This window comes from Falco peregrinus, chromosome Z (assembly GCF_023634155.1).
Source record: "Falco peregrinus isolate bFalPer1 chromosome Z, bFalPer1.pri, whole genome shotgun sequence".
NCBI classification, from domain to species: Eukaryota; Metazoa; Chordata; class Aves; order Falconiformes; family Falconidae; genus Falco; species Falco peregrinus.
The window spans coordinates 55,072,396-55,092,888 of NC_073739.1; the positions used below are offsets into that span (position 1 = coordinate 55,072,396).

The following is a 20,493-nucleotide window of genomic DNA, read 5'->3' on the forward strand; positions in this document are numbered from 1 at the left end:
ATTTCAATAAAAAACAGCTATGCTTGTTTTATGGCCAACCTACATAAGTTTCAGTTAGCGAGGAGGAGGAGGAGGAAATGTCCTTATTATTTATTCCCACACCATCCAGCTTTAGCCTCTTAAAAACTTAAAAAATAAGTTTCAGTATATCACAGGTTGCTCTGTGTTGTGGCTCTACTGCTAATGGTAGCAATTGCATCACTTGTACGTAACATTCAGGTAAAAAGCCTGAAGTTATTAGTTTCCCTTAATAATTAACTAATTATTAAAGAGAAAGCAGTATTTAGTTATCCTCTCCGGAGTATCTGTCAAACGTTAAAAAAAAAAAAAAAAAAAAAAAGACTACTGAAGCTGGTTATCTCTAATTTGCATCTGGGACAGAGCTGCTGCTTGCCTCCTACATCCTCAGTCTGCCTGCAGAACTGCTACAGAACACAAGGCACATGAAAAGCTACTTTTGTCAGTGGATCTGGAGTTCCTACTTTTGCTGCTGCATTTATACTCATATGTACTGCAGACTTAAGACGTTTCCTTACCTCTGCTATAGCCAAAGCTGAAAATTACTGGATTATCAGCACAGCTTTTGCCCAAATCAGCAACTGCATGTAGACTGTGCATCAAACTATTGAAATCTAGATACATTCCAGACCTTACATACAATCAGAGCTATGCAGTAAAGGACCTAAAGTGTTGGTACATTGACAATGTAATGACAATGTCATTATCTGAGATACAACCTGTCTTCACTGGAGTCTTTCAACTGAAGCATACATTTTTATAGACAGAACCGCTGTAATAGTGGCAAGGTAGAACACTGCACAGGTTTAGTGGAAGGCCTTGTCTAGAAGAATTATTTGGATTTCCAGCTCCTCAAACAAGAAGTTTTTAATGATTTTCCACTTTGCGTTGGCGATGTCAGAAACCCTGTTTAGTTTAGCAGCATATGAAATGCCTTTCAAACCCTGCATGACACCTTGCCCCACATGAACTGCAACAAAGCTTTCTGTTTAAACGGAAGTCTTAGCCTAACCCTTGTACCTCAGGTTCCCTCCATCAATTCTTCTTTGTATAATTAAACTTGGTTTAAAAAAAAAATCTGAAGTTAGCCTTATGAACTCGAAGAGACTCAGACTTTCAGAAATCACACAACCCAGCACTCATATGGAGACGAGCAATGCTTGCATTTTAGGTCAAAAACAAGTTACATTTAATGAAAGCACAATGTAACATTTAAATCCCCTTAGTAGAGGTAGAAAGCCAGTGTTTTAATCTAATCCATTCAGATCTGAAATACTGATACCAGATACTGATTTATTGCTATTAGTGAGAATCAAATTTGAGAGCTTATAATGTCAGCAAGGTAGCATGGATACAGTTGTGATCTCCAATATTCATAGAGTGAAACATGTCCACATCTGTAGTAAGATAATAGTAGATTCTACCAAGAATCTACTGCTTCTTGTAAACATTTTATTTGTGCAGATTTTTTTTTCATACTTTTAATTTCTAAAGTAATGAAAGGCAAGGTTAGTAGCAGAAAACACATCCAGTTTCACATTCGGCAATGAGAACCCTGCTCTTCAAGAACAACCAAAAACCTAGCAGCACATTTTCAAACGATATTACAAGTTTTTCTGAATTACCCACCCTTCCCCCTGAAAACCAAACAACAACAACAAAAATCTGACATTAAAAATAAAGTGCAGTACCCAGAAAAATAAGTGTCAAGAAAATAGCCATGTTTGTTTCTTTGGGGGGAGAAAAGAGTTTAAAAAAAAAAAAAAAAGTACTTGGCGTCAGTCTTAAAGAGTACTATACTGTGTCCATCATTTTGGATTCTTCTTCATCGTTTTGTATCACAGAGTTTAAACTGTAGACACCTGTGTTTATGGAACCTTGTAGATCACCTATGTTCTGCAAAACATGAAAAATTGACAGCTTAATTCTCTATAACCATATATGGGGGAGGGATAGAGGGAAACAGAGATTTAGAGATTTTAGCTTAAGTTGGATTCTTTGTGTTGTCCATCTTAAGAGGAGATAGATTTGCAATAGTAAGGAAGTCAGGTCTGAAAAATGAATCAATGAATATCATCTCACTGTGTCAAGGATTCTTTAAATTTGCTGTCACAGCTTGTATTTAGTCTCAGTATTTCTAGCACTTGACTGCACATTTACTTAAAATTAAGCTGTTTGATCTTGAGAGACATTTTAATCAAATTATTTCAAATAAGTAGTTTCCATTGTGACTGCTTCCCTAATACCTAATTTTGACAGTCTTTTAAGTCACTTCTTCATTCCAGGATGGTGGCCATCTCTGGTACTGTAACAAAAGACCTAGAGTACCCTCAGTTTCCTTTTTTACAACAGCAGGCTTCCCTTACCTTAACAATCGCATGAACAGGATTAGTCATTTTACACTGAAAGCTCATTTCACTGCCTGTGGTAAAGACTCTGAATACAATTCTAGCATCTGACCAGTTTTATGATGCAGTGTTTATTTAAGCATGAAAATGTAAGGGCACTGAACTAACGTATGCTTTTGACCTTATGCTGATGCTTTGTCAGTTCCAGCAAGTAAAAAGAAAGCCCATATACGCCTTGCATATTGATAATACTGCACATTATATGCCGAGCATTAGCAGTTCTAGGAATAATCTTCTTTGTATTTCAGAAAGGTACAGCTTTTCAAGGCAGCACCTAATGCTACTTTAGTTAAATTAATTTCTAAAAGTAATAAACCTACCTGTGAAAAGGATGTCAGCTCTGCTACAAGACCAGGATTGACACTGAGGTCATGTAGTAACATAGTTTGAAAGCCATGTGATTGTGACCAAATTCTCACTCTGGTCTTGAACGCCTCAAGTTCATTTTTAAAAGCCTCAAAATAGCCTTCTCCTGTCTGCAAAAAGAGAAATGAAACGCCTTCACTTCAGCCACATTTACTTTTCAGCTGTAACATACACAGCACTGAAAAAAGCCACACAGTAATGCATGTTACACCCTTTTGGGAATAACAACTGCAAACAACTCAAGAATAATGTTAGTCAATTAAAAATAAAATTTCAGGTAGATTTCTTTTTAAGACAATCTGTAGTATTCATACGTAGAAGCAAATTAACTGATTTATCTAAGGACATGTAAAAATAAATTTAATTTTAGCCTTTCCTTTACTCCAACTCAGAAGCCAGTACCCTTAGAAGAACAGGTGCTCGCTGTAGCACTCTGTTCAAAAGTAAAGGACAAGTTGATTCACACTTTAACTGAACTCCTTTAGGCAATATTGAAATCCATCAGTCTTGAATAACTGAATAGTCTACAGCAAACCACAGTTTCAGTCTTCCCACATTTCTGCTGCATAGTTCTGGATTGCTCTATTTCAGTAATGTGAAAGGGACACTATTTTGGACCACACCAAACTGCAAATGACATGGGAAGTTGTGATAATACATACACAGGTACACTGTGAAAACACAGTTGTAATTAGCCAAAATCAGTCCTTCAACTGGTGCACGCTTTTGTTACTTAGTTATTAGTCTGCAACAATCCTGTTGCTCCCCTGCTGTATCTTGCTTTCCCTCTGGGATAACCAAAAATCCACTAAACTTTCATTTTCAGAATTGGAATGACAGCAAAATACTCTGTCTAGAAAAGAATTGCTAACAAATCACTTTCCCATAAGCCTAAGTCAGTCAAAAAACATTTAGCCTCTTATGGTTAGGAAGAAACCTCCTCTATAACACTGGTCCTTTGTGTAGCATCAAGGGTTTCTCCCATCATTACCCAGGTTGACTTACTTTGGCTTTCTGGAAAAAGAGACGAAAACAGCCTCTTGGATCCACATTGCAGCTTCTGGCAATTTCTATTATAAACTGCATTACAACTGCTTGGTGTGCTACTTGCTCCATCAGAGCTCTTTTCTGAAAAAAACCCAAAAACAAACAAAAAAAAAATTAAGTTATGATTTGAAGATACTTCCTGTGATGATATTTACAAAATTCAGCATAATTTCCTTTTGCTCTTGTTCCTAAGTAGGTGAGAACTGATGCTCACAGAGGCAAGAGGAGTGACAATTAGCCATAGGTAGAAATATGTATCTGACAATGCACTACAGAGTATTTCTTAAAAAAACTAGAGGGTGGGAAGAACAGCTAAAATAGAGTTCTTTCTTCTGTAGTGCAGGTGGGAAACTGTATGCTTTCAAGACTTCAAAAATCTTCATACCTGTTCAGCTTCCAGATGAAAACACCACAACATGAGATATCTAGAAGTTTCTTCACATACAAGATATGGGTGATCAGACAAAAATCTTTGACTATCATCCCATCTACTCAGCATACCTAGTAAGAGAAACATAGTTAAGATATCCTAAATGGATAAATTATTTAATGCAGCAAGGAAGTTACTTGCATTGATACCCCAGTATATATAACACCTTTGCAATGTGCTAACCTCAGAATGACAGCATGCAGCTAAATATTGGGGGTTTATTTATACATTACCAGAAGGTATAATCAGACTTTGAAGATATTAAAAGTGATTTTAACAGTCAATTTCCTATATTTAATGCATCTCTAGCATTGTCGACAAGTTTTTTTAATCAGTTCTCATACAAACTAACAAAGTGGTGTAGGTATCTATTAGTTAAATCATCAAATAGTTTAAAAAGTTTGTGGATAGAGATTTACATTCAGTGATCCTCACAACCACAAATTCTCTAAATGTTTGTAAATAAAAATGCAAAGAAAAGAATGTGTGATCTGTCAAAAATGAAAGTGCTTCTAACATGATTTGCTAGGTTTTTAGGAAATTTGAATTTAATTACAGGAACAGCTTGAACTCAAGAAGCAGCCACATCAGTATCAGAAAATTAACTAGAAGACTGAATTGTGATAGCATGAAGCTATCTTCATGTAAAGAGCTGAGTTTAAAAATCAGAACTTGACACTCAGACCACTTCTTAAAATTGTCCTTCGTGTATCACTGAGTCATTACTGGCAACAGGTACCAGAAGTACAGCTTTACCCGTCCATCAGCGTATAATTATAACTAGGCTAAAGATAATTCAGTGGTAATGACCTAAGCTAATCTTAATTCCAGCAAACAAATGCCTAAAGAGAAAGCAATGGCTAGTATTTCTTTTGGCTGTTTTTAAGAGCTATTCTGCATAAGTTTTATTGCTTGGAAGCCAGAGCAGGATCCAGAAACAGGACTCATGCAATATGGCTAGCGAAGTCCACAGTGCCCCTTGGCAGCAGCTAGCACAGAACAAGAGACTTGAAAGAGCATTGATGTACTGTCCCTTTTTACAATGGACACGGGCATTTTGAATTAAAATAACATGGCTTTGAATTTAGGAGGTAAGGAAAAAAATTGTGACCTTCTGTAATAAGGTTGCTTCTGTAACAGCTTAATCTGAATTTAGACAAAAAAGTATTCTGCCCAACTCTTAGCTAGGAAGCCTACAAGAAAGCCTCTTTTTTTTTCTGCTGAAATACACAGCAGGGGAGATGTCCTCTGATTCCACTATCATTACACTTAGCAGTTAAGGTACCTGTGCCTCTCACTGCTGTTCGCATGCTCTGACACTGTTGTACCTTACCTTGGTACCTGGTACTCACAAGGCCTGCTACAGCTAACAGGGCTAGGAACCCTTTCTTTAAAACAGTTTAAGATCCTTAGAAGCCAAATAGCTCAGTAGAAACAAGTTTGTGTGAAGAACTGAATTTTCCCAAGTCACTCTTGTTCTTTATTGTTCTGGAATTCCAAATACGGCCATACTATACCATAGTCTGAAACCAGACCGTAACTAAGAATGGAAAGCACTTCAGAGAACCATCAAAATTTCAGATTACAAGATCAGCTTTGTGCTTAACTGGGTTCAACAATTATGAGAGCTGAAGTGACACCTAGTGGATAATAAAATATAATTTTAAGAAATGCACAATTTCATGCACACATACGCTCAGTAGGCATTTACATTCCCCTTTAATCAATGATTACCCCTGTAGCTTAGCAACTACCAGAAAAACATAGATTCAAAGGAGACAGCTGTGGATAATCCCATGCACTTTCGCACACACAACTTTTATTTCCATGAATGCCTTTTTCCCACTGAACAGCAGAAAAACTTGTGAGAACTTCAGTTTCCGGGGCTTAAGCTCATTTCAGTAATAATTTTTTTTCCATTTTAAATTTAAGTTCTTATTGGTCACAAGAACTAACAAGCTTCTACGGTTTAGACCTTATTTTTCTTTGAAATTATTATCTGCCCTGATAAAATAAATCTGAACAGTCTGTTAGCCATGCCTTTCATTTGTTAGCATTCAGTACACTAAGGAGCAAACCCACACAAATTCTGTAGAAATGTGAACTGCAAAATACTGGAAAAAGCACACTCACCAAAGTGTCTAATCTTCTGTTCATGTTTTTGCATAAGTGGTTCAGACACATCTTCATCTTCTATTTCTTTTCTTTTTTGATTAATTAAACTCTGAGGAAGAGAAAAATTGTACTATCACAGAAACTCCAGACATACTTTTTGTTATATAAAGGAGTATTGTATTTTAATATATTACTGTTTAAATGGTATGCTCTAGTTTTAGAGTCATGTCATATTCTTGAGAAGGTTTTCTTTTAAAAATCAGACTAAGAGTTTAAACGTCTCATTATAGCCTACCGACCAAAGAACTCGGAGAAACTTCTGTCCTTAGGTGGGAACTTACTGATCTGTCAACAGTGTGAATCATGTACACTGCAGCCTGAATGCAGCTAAATCAGTGAGCTTAGGAGATGTGCTAGCTGTTCAAATTAAACTTCGAAATTACAGCTGAGATTCTACTATTAAAAAAAAAAAAGTTTGTGCTAAATAATATGTATTATAGTAGTCATTACTACAGGCAAACTCATAGTTCCACATTTTAAGAATTTGGCACAGCAGAGAAGCACACTCTGCATGCAAAGGAACTATTGTTCAGCACATTTGCCAGCGTCTGGTTTGTGTTGGAAAGGACATTAAGCTCACGTAGTTCCACACCTCCCTGCCATGGGCAGGGACATCTTTCACTACATCAAGTTGCTTAAAGCCCCATCTAACCTGACCATGAACCCTTCTAGGGATCGGGCATCCGCAACTTTTCTGGGCAATCTGTTCCAGTGTTTCACCACCCGCATCATAAAACATGTCTTCCTTATACCCAATCTGAATCTACCCTCTTTCAGTTTAAAACCATTGCACCTTGTGCTGTCACTACAGGCCATAATAAAAACCCCAACTCTCTCCATCTTTCTTATAAGCCCTTTCTAAGTGTACTGAAAGGCGACAGTTGGGCCCATAAGGGCTCCCTAACACCTTCTCCATGCTGAACAACCTCAAGTCTCTCAGCCTCTCTTCATAGGAGAGGTGTTTCATCCCTCTGACCATTTTCATGGCCCTCCTCTGGACCGGCTTTAATAGGCCCATGTCTTTCCTGTACTGAGGACCCGATTGCTGCATGCAGTACTCCAAGCGGGGTCTCATAAGAGTAGAGCAGAGCAGGAGAATCACCTCCCTTGACCTGCTGGCCATGGTTTTTTTTATGCATCTCAGGATACAACAGGATTTCTGGGCTGCAAGTGCACATAGCCAGCTGGTAATACCTAGATGACCCACTAAAGTTCTGATTCGCACTGCTGGTAGAGAAATGTCATCCTGTATGTAGTATGAGCACGGCTTGCTCTCTTTCATGAGGCAAAGTAAGAAAAAAATTATCTTCCATTTAACACATGCTGTGGTTTTGTGCTATACTGAACACAGAAGACATTCAAGACTAGTAACAAGGGGAATAAAAAAAAAAAAAAAAAAAGAGGCTAACACTTGTTTTCATGCACTGATATGGGTCATACCTTATTAAATACCTCCTTACTAAGAGGATCTGTGTTCCATAGATTCTGTCTTTCCCTCTGGTTTAGTGCTTCTTCTTTTCTTCTCCACTCTTCCTCTCTCTGTCTCAACTCTGCAGCTTCAGTCTCTGCTTTAGCGAATTCCTGATCACAGGATTCTGAATTATGCAGTGCCAAGCTACCAAGTTTTTGCTGGGCTTCTGCTAGGTTCCACGTGCATTCTACAGAGTGCTTCATGAACTCCCTTTCTTTTTGGCAGGCTAAGTCAACCCTTTGGCTGTATGTCTGTGAGAAAAATCAGACATGCTATTTATGGAGGGAAAATTGACAGTTTACAGTTCGCACAGGAGCAGACAGGCCTAAGTCCCATATCCAACATGCCTGGAAGGCACCTTTGATATGCAGCATTATATTTGCAGCAGTGACAAAGCACGGTATGGTACAGCTGGTTTTTTTTTAGAAAAACATTTCTAATTCAAGCTGTCTGAACTTTGTTAAATGCATTTGCAAAATCCTGGATCATGTACTGCTATCAGTAATAGCCTCCAGACTGTAAAAATATTTCTGACACAGCTGAAACCCCTCTGCCTATCTTTGGGCTGCATTGCTAGCCACAGCCAAGGGTGAGAATACCCTGAACATGTACCTCTGAAACAAAGTATCGGTTCTGTGGTCAGATCACAACAGTAAAGGAACTGCTGCTGCCTGCATTCCAATATGGATTAGTACTTAACAGATGGCCAACATCTTCCCCTGATCTGACAGTGAAAGTGGAATTTAAGTTATGAAGTGGGCTGAGGCCCAGTAGAAGCGTATGTTCCCTTTGGTCAAATCTATTGAGGAGGTCACCACTCACAGCTGGGACAGAAAAGTGATCTCTTAGCAACAGTGTTTCTATTGCTTCCAGGTGTCTGCTGGGCATTCATACTGGGTAACTTAAGAAATTATCCTCTAAAGTGTATGCCAAGCCTTCTCACCAAGAGCGGAGAAAAAACACCCATACGCATTAGTTCCTCAGCCTTGCTGTGCCATATTATGAAACTCGTGGTGCTGATAACATCTGGCAGAGGGGTGTTAAGGACAGCACAAGTTGTGAAAGATTATTTGAAGGAAACCTTAACGCAGGTACATCAAAGTTGTGCCAACTTCTGTTTGGGAATTTCAGCATTTTTACTTCTTTCACAACAAGATGAAGATTTCGCTGTTTGGAAAACTAGCGCCATGGCAGCTTCCTGCAAGAACCCACAGAATTCCTGACAACGAATTTGTAAGACGCCACCTCGCCCCAGCCAACAGAGAAACACACCGCCTATTTATCTGCTTTTTAGACGTAAGGACGCTGGAATAACTTCCACGCAGCTCCTTCCGCACCGCTTGCCAAACGCGGAGCTGCTCCGGGTGGCGGCAGACACCAGACCCCCCCCCGCGGCGGCGGCACATCTGCCCCTCCCGGGCCCCGCGGGGGGACGGGCGCTCCGCACACCCCCCGCCCCGAGACGCACCGGGCTCCGCCGTGACCCACGTCCCTCCGCGGCCACTTCCGCGCAGCGGCGTCGGGCGACGGGCGCGGGGGAGGCGGGGCGCCCGCAGCACCGGCCCGCACCCGCTCCGCGCCGGCCGGGCCGGGGGAGCTGCGCCAGCGGGGGCGGGAGGCGGCGAGGGGTGGGGGACACGGATGTACCTGCACTTCCGGCAGGCGCGGGCGGGAGGCGGGACCCTGACCCCACTCCTCGTCCTCCGCCGACGGAGGGCCGCCGTCCCGTGAGCGCGGGAGCCACAGCGCCATCCCCACCGCCGAGCCCCCGACGATCGCCGTCCCCCGCCACCCGCGGCGCGCACACACCTCACCGGAAATGAGGCAGCGCACCAGTTCCGGCAGCCTAAGTGGGCGGGGCCTGCGTCAGCCGCAGCGGACGGGGGCGGGCAGGGCCGCGTCCGCCTGCCCCGGCCTCGGCCCCCGCCCCCGCCCCGGCCCCGGCCCCGGCCCGGCCCCGGCCGCCCCCCGGGGAGCGCCGCAGCCCCCGCGAGGCCCGGCCGCTGGTGGCGCGCGGCGGCCAGCGGCTGTGGCGGCGAGGCGCCCCCGCGCCCCCCTGCTCGGAGTACCGTGTGTCGGGCTCTTCCGTGCCGGCGGGGGGCCCGCCGCCTCCCTGGGGGCTGCCGCAGGACGCTGGCAAAATAAACGTATGTGCGTACGCAAGTCTGTGTCTGTCGATCTATAAAACCAGACGTATCTAAAAAGAAAAATAAAGACGGCGCGCCTGCGGGTGCGTGCGCGGGAGCCGGTGCGCGCCCAGCGCTGCCGGGCATCGCCGTAAGGGGCGCCGCCGGGCGCGCGGCGACCGAGGGCGCCACCGCGCGAGGGGGCGGGGCGGGGCCGCGCGCCGCGGCCGTTGAGGCGCCGCGGTCGCCGTGACAACGCGGCTCGGGCCGTGCCGTGCCGCCGTCCCGCCCAGCCCGTTGCGGCGGGAGGTGGTCGCCGAACGGGGGGCGCGGGGGGCCAGCACCCTGCCACCGCGGCCGCTCCGGACCCCGCGGTGCCGCGCCGTAAAGGAAAGGTGCGCGTACCCGCGGGGTGTGCGCCCGGGCTGTGCAGCACGCTTCCGCGGGGGTGCGGTGTGTACGCGTATGCTGCATGTGGGTGCTTGTGCGCGTACACCCGCGAACGCGCCTTCAGCTCCCAGAGCTCCTGGGGAGCTGTCTGCTGGGTAACGGCTGAGGCTCAGCTGGGGTGTAAGTTAACCTGCAGTGGGCCATGCCTCTGCGGTGTAATACCCCCGCGAAGGGTAAAACGAGCCCTCCTTGTAGCCATGGTTTCTCATCCACGGGTTGTTTAGCTCTTCCTCCAAACAGGAGGCACTGACTGGTTCTTTGGGGCTGCAGGTATAAAGTCCGCTAGGAAGAGTGTGTGAGGAAATGGTTACATTAAATGTGGGGTTTCCCTTGCTGTGTGACATTTATTTAATTATGGGGATTACTGCTGTTGTGCAATGGGTGATGCTAATACGTGGCTCATAACAGGTCTTCTCATCAGATGTAAGAAAAGAAACTGGTTTTCACTCCTTCATTTCCTTGTAGGTATCAAGTGTTTCTCTTACACTAAGGTCTATGAAATCAGACCCTGTTACATGACATGATTAAAAAGAAGTCCAAAATACAGAACAAGCAAACTCCCAATGACAGGCCTTAAACTGGCACCCGCTTGAGATTATCAGTAGTAAAGCCAAGGGCCTACTGAGCCCATTCTGAGACAGAGTCCTGCAGACTTGCACTGAATGCATGTGTGTGAGACTGGACTAAGTAGTCTCATGTGAACATATTTTTTTATTTCCCAAGGTTACAGGTCCTGGTTTGTTTCTGCCTGGGAAATGCAACATTTTCTCAGTGTGTGCATCTTGCGTCAACACAAAGAGACAGAGTGCCTTCTTCCTGTTTTCCCTCTCTTGTTTCATGAGATGTGCTCTGAAAAGGTAACTTCACTTGTTAGATGCCTCGGGCTAGAAAGTCTAACGTCTTAAGCCGTGTACAAGCTGTAATTTGTGTGTAATCTTGTTTTTCTTTACAACTGATAGATTATTCTTGTTTCACATGTATTTCAACATAATAAGATGAACTATTAGGCCCGTTCCTGTAATGGAGTAGACTTCAGCATTTCTTTAGGATTTTATGGTCTGGAGTTTTGACAGCAATTGTTATGAGAGGTCATCTCTCACATGGACAGTTCTTTCCTAATCTCAGGAATGGCAACAGTGTATATGAGGTTAATTTAATTTATTCTGTTTCAGATATGATTGTTCTGGAAGCAATATGATACCTCAGTTCTGATATGGCTGTCATCTATTCAAGATTTTTGTCAATACAGCAGATGTAATTTAAATGAAATTGCAAATAAATGATAAACATGGCTTTGCTGCTGTTTTACATGCCACACCTAACACCTGGAACTACTGAGAACAGGAGTCTTCAATGTTTTGTTCCTGTAATCCACTGTATGTTCATTGGCTACGGTTCTGGTGAAAGGTATTTTGTGTTTGAAAACAGGTTTCTAAAGCGTGGTGTAAGACAGAACGGCTATGTCTATTGGCAAGCAAAACTGTGCTGAAGCATTGCAAAACATCAATACATGAAGTTTAGAGAAACGTTATCTTTCTCATCCATTTCTTTCAGACTCTTTCTTTTTCAAATGACTGACTCTACCTGTCTGTTTCTCTAAAATTCTTTGCATCTGGCTCACTAAAAGCTTTCCTTTGAGGGACATGATTACTTTCCCTTTCCTCCCAGTGCTTATTATCTACACAAGTGAAAAGCTACATAGTTAATACAGCTGAAAGGTACAAAGTACAATTTTAATTAAGGCCTTTACCTTTTCTCAAGATCCACAGAGCTCTGAAAACATGACTGCTCTGTCTCTCTGCAATAAAAGCCCATAGCTGTGTTCTGTCCAGAAGTGGGTAATATATTCCACTTCTGTAGAAGAATAGTTTCTTGTACGTTTACTGAGTCTTTAAAGGAGTATCAAAGTAATTATCATGAAGTAGATGTTGTTAGATAAGTTCATCTTTTGTCTTACCTTACAGTACTGTGTTTTTGTGCCTTTGACCTTCATTATTAGTGTTAACTAGCATGAAGCAACACATTTTTATCAGGGGAAACATGTCACATGTCACAGTGCCAGTGTCAAAAGCCTTACTGAAGTCGAGTTAAACAAAATTCACTGCTCTCCACTCATCCACCAAGCCAGCCATCTCATTGTAGAAAGTTACCAGGTTGGTTATGCATGGCTTCCTCTTCATAAATCGATGCTGACTATTTGTGACTATTGTCTTGTGACGTATGTGGAAAAATGGCTTCCAGAATTAGTTGCTCCATTATCTTCCCAGGGATTGTGGTGGCCATCCTGTAGTTACCTGGATCTTTTTCTGGCCCTTCTTGAACATAAGAATGACATTTGCTTTCCTCCAGTCATAAGGACTTCTCCCAGTTGCCATGACATTTCAACGATAATCAAGACTGAACAGGCAATGGCCTCATGGAGCTCCCTCAGCACTACTGGGTGAAACTTCTTATGCCCCATGAACTTAAGTATGTCCAGTTTGTTTGAGTTCTCTTTAATCTGGTCTTCAATCCATAGAGGCTAGGTCTTGTTCCTGAATTTCCTTCTGGTTTCTAAGGCTTGGGATTCCTCATAGAAAATTTGTTGGTGAACACTGAGCAAAGAAGGCATTGAATATCTCAGACTTTTCCATATCTTTCGTTATCAGCCCCTCTCTACCCCATTCAGAAAGGCCCCATATTTTCTATACTTTTACTTTTGTTGTTTGTGTGCTTGTAGAATCCTATTTTGTTCCCTTTCACATCTGTCAATTTTTTTTCTTCATTGGCATTGTTGCAGACAGTGTATCCCAGACCACTGGCAGTATTAGGCAAAAATACGGCTCTCCTCCTGTTCAGCAAACTCAAGAACTGCAGTGCACATTAGCGGGAAGGGCACTGACCTTCATTCACCCAAAATCCTTTGATATAAAATGCAGTGACTGCATGCTTTAGGGGGCAGTAGGGACTTGGTGTAACGGAATGGCGCAAGAACATTGTTACCCGCTATCTTCTATAATAAAGGCAGACATGGGATTTGTATCTTCTCTTTATCCCCTGGTATTACCATTAGGGATCAAAACCCTGTGAAACCGTGTCATCAACCACACCATTCAAAGGCAAATCAAGAAAACAAGTCAGGAATCCAATTCAAATAAGGAAACTGTCAATATGCTGCAGAAATATGAGCTAAAATTATAAAAGCAATTGACTGCTCCATGGGTTTCCAGGTCACTCACTATACCTTGGTAATTTATTATTAAATGAGAAATAATTAGACGGTGATGCCACTTTCTGCTTTTTCAGAGGAAATCTAAATCAAAACCCACAAGGATTAGTTTCCCATGAAGACCCTGCTTCTCTTTGTAAAGATTCTCTTTATAAAAACTGTCAGGGAAAAACTATCAGGAACAAGAAGTTGCCTCCGTGTGCTCACATCTGGAAACCTTGCCAGATTCAGCTACAGGTCGGCCCTGGGTTTCCTGGTGCTATCGCTGCAAGATCGGACGGCAAGTCTATAGTACCCCTGGGTCACCCGCCCCAGCACCCACTCCTTATACACCACCTTTTTAAGTCTGAGTTCAGTTAGGAGCTCCTTACGCACTCGTGCCAGTTTCCTGCTGCCTGATTTCCTGCTTGTTGGAATGGAGCTTTCTTGATCTCGGGGGAGGTAATCCTTGAATATCAACCAGCTGTCACAGAAGCCTCTTCTTTCCTGCACCATCTTCCATGGGTTTTTCAAAGCAGATTCCTGAAGAGGCCCAAGTCTGCTCTCCTGAAATCCAGGCCTGCGTTCCTGGTTTTTGCCTCGATCCTGCCTCTCAGGGTCCTGAACTCCAGTGTCTCATGGTCACTGCAGCCGAGGCTGGCCCTGGCCTTCGCATCCACGACCAGTTCTTCCTGCCATGGAAACTGAGCAGTAACGTGGCATGCCACAACCTTATTGAAACATCTGCGCACCATTTAGCAACAGAATCAGACCTAATGCTGCTGGCCTGACTATTGTCCTCATACTCTTTGCCATACCCATAGGAACACAGGGTATCTCAAGTTGAAAGGGACCCATAAGGATCGTCAAGTCCAGCTCCTCGCAGGACTACCTAAAACGAAACTATATGACTAAGAGCATCGTCCTGACGCTCCTTGAACTCTGAGAGGCTTGGTGCCGTGACCACTTGCCTGGGGAGCCCTTTTTGGTGACCCACCACCCTCTCAGTGAAGAGCCTTTTCCTAATGTCCTCATGAACTTCCCCTGATGCCTAGAGTGGTATCATAGGATCATCGAATGGTTTGGGTGGGAAGGGACCTTAAAGATGCTGCTTCATGGCGTTTCCTCGTGACTTACCACTGGTCACCAGAGAGAGGAGATCAGCGCTGTCCTCTCCACTGCCCCCAGTGAGGAAGTGAGCAGTGAGACCTGCTGAGATCACACAAAAGCTCCAGCCCGTATCTGGCACTGGGCAATGCTGCCAGACCTTTGAGGGGATTTATATTTTAGCGCGGGAGGCCAAGAAAGCGCACTGACTGGCTACCGGGACTATTGGTCTAGCGCCAAGGGGCTGCCTGTTGATGTAATCAGTGCTTGGAAGAAGGCAAGGAGGAGTCTTTTTCCTGCCTGGGAGCGGGGATCAAGAGGACAGGAACTGGGAGCCAAGGGTGTGTTTCTCTGAGGAAGAGAGAACATGCCTCTTACAGTGACAGCTCTTGGTTGTTTCTTCCACAGCAGCATTTCTGAACTGTTGAAAGAGGGCACCTTGCTTTTGAATGCTTTTCACTGCGCAGAGCTGAGGGCCGGTGCAGGAAGCAGAGAGCAGAAGAGTTGCTGTCGCTTCCAGAAACAATGTGTCACTTTATATTCCTAAAACTTGTGTGTGTTTCTTGCTGTGCATTTTGTCCTGAAACTTGACGTTGTGTGAGACGTCTCCAGTTCTAAAAATTAAATCTAAAAATCAGAGCAAACTGGGTTCTTAGAGGAGACGATTTTACAAAAAGCTCTTGCATCGTGCCGTGTACGTACTTTAGCGCTTTGGAGGAGAAAAACAAAAGAAGATGAGAGGGACAACCGGTGAGTTCACTGTTGTCTGGGCAGGCTGGAGATGCTTCACATTAGAGCAAGTGTTTGTATGTTAAGCAGTGCGTCTTCTTCTCACTTGTCCATTTTTAGGTGGACAGTTCTAAATGATTCAGCAAAGTCACCTCGCCCTTACCTTATCGTGAGGTGAAGCAAAGCGTCAGACCAGCAAGAGCGTCTCTTGGGTTCCGTGTGAAATGAGGTTCTTGTGATTCGCTGCTAGTAGCGACAGAACGGGGCTACTACCGCTGTTGATACTACTGCCTGCTGCAAACAAATCTTTTAAAAACTCTATGCAGGCTTGTGTTGTTTTTTGGTTCAGATGAATTGTCCACAAAAGAAAAAACCTGTTTGGGACGGACAGGTAGCAATACCTGGCCAGGAGGGGTGGAACATGAACACATAGGTGGGAGTTCCAGCAAGTCCCCTGTGTTAAGCAGCAATGTGCCTCTGAAGAAAACCAATCCTGAAGTAATTCCAGGAAAAAGGGATCCCGATGTCTGTCTTCTTCACTGACTGAGGCTGTATGTCTTGCCTCAGTTGTTTGTTGTTTCAGCGAGTACCTCTCAGGGTCCCCACCCACAGTTCATTCACATGAATACAAATACTTGGGGGGGGATAGCCAAATCCCTGCGTCAGTATGACGTTGTCGTGCTTGTGGCGTGGCATCTGTTCTGCCCCTTGTCACACGCAAACTGTTCACAATCCAATCAGCATATTGGGAAATGGCAAAGAAGTCCTACAGTCCAGGAAAATTTGTGCACTTCTGTTCTGAGAAACAGCTTGGTGCAAATTGTCCCTGCTTACTCATGCATATTTCTTTGGAGCACCCAGAAATTCAAGAGGCGTTGTCTAGTGGAGGCACTTTCCCAGTAGTAGTTTCTCCAGGTGGAAAGACCGTACCACAAGTATGTAACGTATTTGAGATTACACAGAGCACTTCCTGCAAGAAACATTCCATGCGTTATCTTGTCTACTTTAGTGCTAATGTATTGAAAGTACCATTGTAAGATTAATTGCCAATAACAGCCGCTGAACTACTTTGTTCTTCTTTTTTTTAGCTTCATCTTTTGATAACTGCAAAGCACCAAATACCTCAGTTAGGGTAATTAAAAAATAACAAGTGGAAAATTCTGTCTCTTCTGTTACCACGTATTCTAACAGAGCAGTTCCAGGGGGAAGGCTGATGATTCAGAAGACAGTAATGGGTAGTTCTGGTTACCTGTCATGGAGAAAATGTCAGGGGCATGGCATTTTGGCGTAGAGAAGATGAAAGCCCCACAGAAGTAAGCAGAGGCATTTAACAAGAAGTAATAATAATACTTCACCCCAAGTCCTTGATTTTGCAAAAGGCAGCGATAGACTGTACTGAAGTTTCCCTGCCCCACGCTACTGTTCACGACTGTTTACAACTTTACAGATGACGTTTTAATAGAAACTGTAGACAGGTCTAGCTTCTAAGTGCCCTACAACCAGTCTGAAATGGAGAAGACCAAACGGCTCTTTGCCAATGCCTGCATTTCACCTGGGGGCGTAGTAAGTAAAAACACACTCGTGTCGGCGCTAGTCTGACTTGCCTGACTATTAGCAGCAGCAAAACTAACCTAGTGTGGTCTTGAATGAGAGTTTCTTGTGCAAATGCAACCTTTGGTGTAGGATTCCTTGTCCAGTTGCTAAAGAAAGTCACTGCCAGCGCGATAAAAGACCTGAACTAACTTGAGACCGGGTCAGTGTTTTGTCATATGCTGCATTGCTACGTCGGACTGCACGGCAGTGGGACCCAAGAAGTGGTCGCTGCGTCAAATGTGCAGAAGGCTTTCAGACAAAAGCTGTAGCTTTGGGGCATATCGTTACGGTGATGTGATCGAGGGCAGCTTTGCTCTCAGTCGTGAATTCAAACCTGCCTCAGATTAGCCGTAGCAGAAAGTGATCAGTATTGATGAGAAAAGGCTCTAGAGCCATTGCTCAGCATCTGCAGGTACAGCCACGTGCTGAAAGGTTTTGTGTCCTGACCATCTCTACCAAGGACTGCTCAACCAAACCACCAGGCTTGTGGCAGAAAACAATGTCTGCTCTTCACGTGCATTATTCTTGGTCATTCTCCGCCTGTCATTCATCAACTATCCTCTAGGTTCAGTCAGACTCCAGCCTTCGTAGCAAGGGACTGGTAGGTCCAAATGTAACGGTATTTCATCTGTTTTTAATGGCTGTCCATGAATAATTGAACTGGTATCTGCTGTACCATCAGAAAGAACACTGAGCAGACAACAGCGGAGTAGCGATCATCTAAGGTAATCACAGCCAGCATGAGGTTTGACGCCTAGCCTGAGCTAAACGTCTCAGCTCTTTCCGTAGGCAGTGGGAAGACGGTGACTTGTTCTTTCACAAGATCACCACCTAAGGCAACTGGCGTTTATCATGCACTCTCAGTTCTTACCTGTCTTCACCGATTATCTAAAATGGACGACCGGTCAAAAGTGGATGCCAAGCTTTCATGTGGCCAGTGTCAAGCGAGATGAACGGCAGAAGTACTAACCTGCAGTCAGTAGTGTCGAGGGGCCAGATTAATTTTGAAGTGAAGCACAGCACATCTCATCACCTGTTCTAGACCCTAGAACTTGCCCTCATCCGTTTTCTTCATCGTCCTCTGAGTAAAGGATCCTTGAAAGGCGTAAGGTAGGTGTCTGATGAGCAAAAGTAGTTTTGGACACACAGTTTTAGGCCCTATCAGTTCAGGCTGTTGTTTTTCTCTCAAACATCAGGCGTGCTGCTAATGATGTCCGATATCAAAAATGAGATCAAACGGTCTTTCAGTATCTCCTGGCTTTCACTGAAGTAAACCGCTTTCATCACAGCGTGGGCTGCTGCTCTGTGCCTTTTGCATTGTTTAGTCACAATCCAGTTGAACTCCCACTTTGCAAATGAAGACGCAAATGCAGGTTTTGTAAAAACCTCTGCCAGGGCCCTTCTGTGTGGCGTGTTTTTCCTGATTCCCTCACGTGTCAAGGGCCAGCACAGCTGGCTGGAAGGGGTGCTCATTAGCCTGATGTGGCAAAAAAGTAAGCTTTTGTAGGCAAAGACAGGAGCAGCTTGCTCATGTTTCCTGTGGTGTCATAGCCTTCCGCTAATGAGGCAGTATCTGGCTAAAATAATGAGTTTGATTAGCTTTAGTCAGCCCCTCGTCAGCATGAGGAAATCTGTGGCTTTTTTCTTAATTATGGGCCGTAGTTTTAAGGATTTCCATTCCATGTGCCTCACAGTGGGTCTGCGTACCTGGTTTATGTCTTGCCAGCTTACCTCTAATATCCCCCTCATTCTTCCTCTCCATAAAGCGGATGACAACTTTCTCCCTCCTTTTCTTTCCCCCCGTCACTTTCTTTTGTTATCTCATGTGTCAATTCTAGTTATGGAAAGCTGCTTCTTTGTTCCCCAGGTGATCAAGGAACCATCTGAACAGGCTGCTTCTGGACGTGAGTCATCACCTCTTGCAACAGGTGGACCTGTGCGTTGCATGCATTATCCTTCCAGTCGAGAGGGATTCAGGTTTTCACTGTGCAGCTTCAACAGCTTCCTGCCAGCACTTCAAGTCACCTAGTCCAGTTGGCAGTCCCTCTGTGTTTCCAAACAGCTTTCCAAACCTGAATCGAATCGGTTACCTGCGTGACTTTGTGCAGTGAGAACACCAGCTGGATGACTGGGAAGATTTGCTTTCTGACTTCCTGGGCAAATTGAACTCAACGATTCTCAAAGAAACTTCAGTAGAAAAATTGTGACAACTCCTGAGGAAACACTTTCTTTGTACGAATACATGGAAAAGCCATGGCTCGCCTAGCAAGTCTCCTTCAGTGGCTGGGACTAGACATTTCAGAAGGGGGTGTGCAAACCCACATAGAACACAACTGCGTGAAGAAGCACCCCAAAGAAAGTTTCTGTCACCCCTGCCAAGTGGCAGTTTCCTTTACGCCCTGAAACTGCTATTTATGTCCCATGCAAATTCTTTATTTCTCCTTATGATACGCTTTCATTATCATGAAATAATGTCCTGCAGTTCCCTGGAGAGTTCCCCAGCTGAATGATGCCTCAGGTAGACAAACACAATGGGTGCATTCCCTTCCCTTGGTTTCACATTTATTGCTGCTGAATGTCACAGTGTGTGCTCGGGATCCTCGTCTGGAGAGGAACCGCGATTCACTTGCCCTCCCCTCTAGCATACGGCTGCCTGTGTCCTTCTGTTTGAACTGGGTGGCCTTCCCCTTTAATTTGTGTAGGAAGAACGCCACGCGCTCCATTCGTGAAGGCTTGTTTGGGTCAGGAATGTTTTTGTGGGATGTGCATACGGGGTTAGGATTAGTTTCTGAGGACCGTGAGCCACCATTCTGGGCATCTGGAGGAGTGTTGTCTCGCTTTGTGCTGCAGAACGTGCAGCATCTATCTCGCGTCCTCCTTCAGGCCCAGCTCTCCAGCCAGACAGGGCCACCCTGAGCAGTGGAATTGCTCAGACACGACTGGCCGTCAGCTTTGGGGAGGAAAAGCAGGTAGCCTCTCCCTCCTACACACGGTCGCTTCCTTCTCATGGAAGCAGGGCAATTCTGTTTCGCTGTTTCCTCGCAGGACCTTTGGAGATCAATGTGCAGTGGTATGCTGTGGAATGCAAGCTTACACCAATTTCTCTGAGCAAAGGTTCAGGTTAGGCATCCATCCTCTACCAGTGCTACTGAGTGAGAGAGCGCTTTCCACGCTCGCAGGTCTTGCTTAATAGACAGACAGATAAAATAACGTTGCTGACTTTCTGCAGCTGTGTTTTCTTCCTTCCAGTTCAGCACCTGCCATCTACCCGCAGAATGGCTTGGGTCTGATCTAAAAGTTACTCGCTCCCCCAGAGAAGAAAACAGCAACTGCACAGACAAGGTCAGCTTCTAGGCAGGCCACATAAACAGCCCCAAGTGTAGCCT

General features: G+C 44.3%; 1 protein-coding gene across 2 annotated transcripts; it reads right to left on the minus strand.

The window, feature by feature from the left end:
• Positions 1-1,183: 1,183 nt before the first annotated feature.
• On the minus strand, positions 1,184-10,204 carry CDC37L1 (cell division cycle 37 like 1, HSP90 cochaperone). 2 transcript variants are annotated; one of them, XM_055791143.1, is made up of 7 exons: positions 9,985-10,204; positions 7,885-8,166; positions 6,403-6,493; positions 4,225-4,340; positions 3,798-3,920; positions 2,747-2,902; positions 1,184-1,914 (listed from the first exon to the last, which is right to left on the minus strand). In XM_055791143.1, the coding sequence occupies exons 1-7, from the start codon at positions 10,186-10,188 to the stop codon at positions 1,813-1,815; spliced, it is 1,074 nt and encodes a 357-aa protein (XP_055647118.1). In that variant the 5' UTR covers positions 10,189-10,204; the 3' UTR covers positions 1,184-1,812. The 2 variants fall into 2 exon arrangements, with proteins under 2 accessions (XP_055647118.1, XP_055647119.1); XM_055791144.1 differs by lacking the exon at positions 9,985-10,204 and adding an exon at positions 9,563-9,935.
• Positions 10,205-20,493: the final 10,289 nt, after the last annotated feature.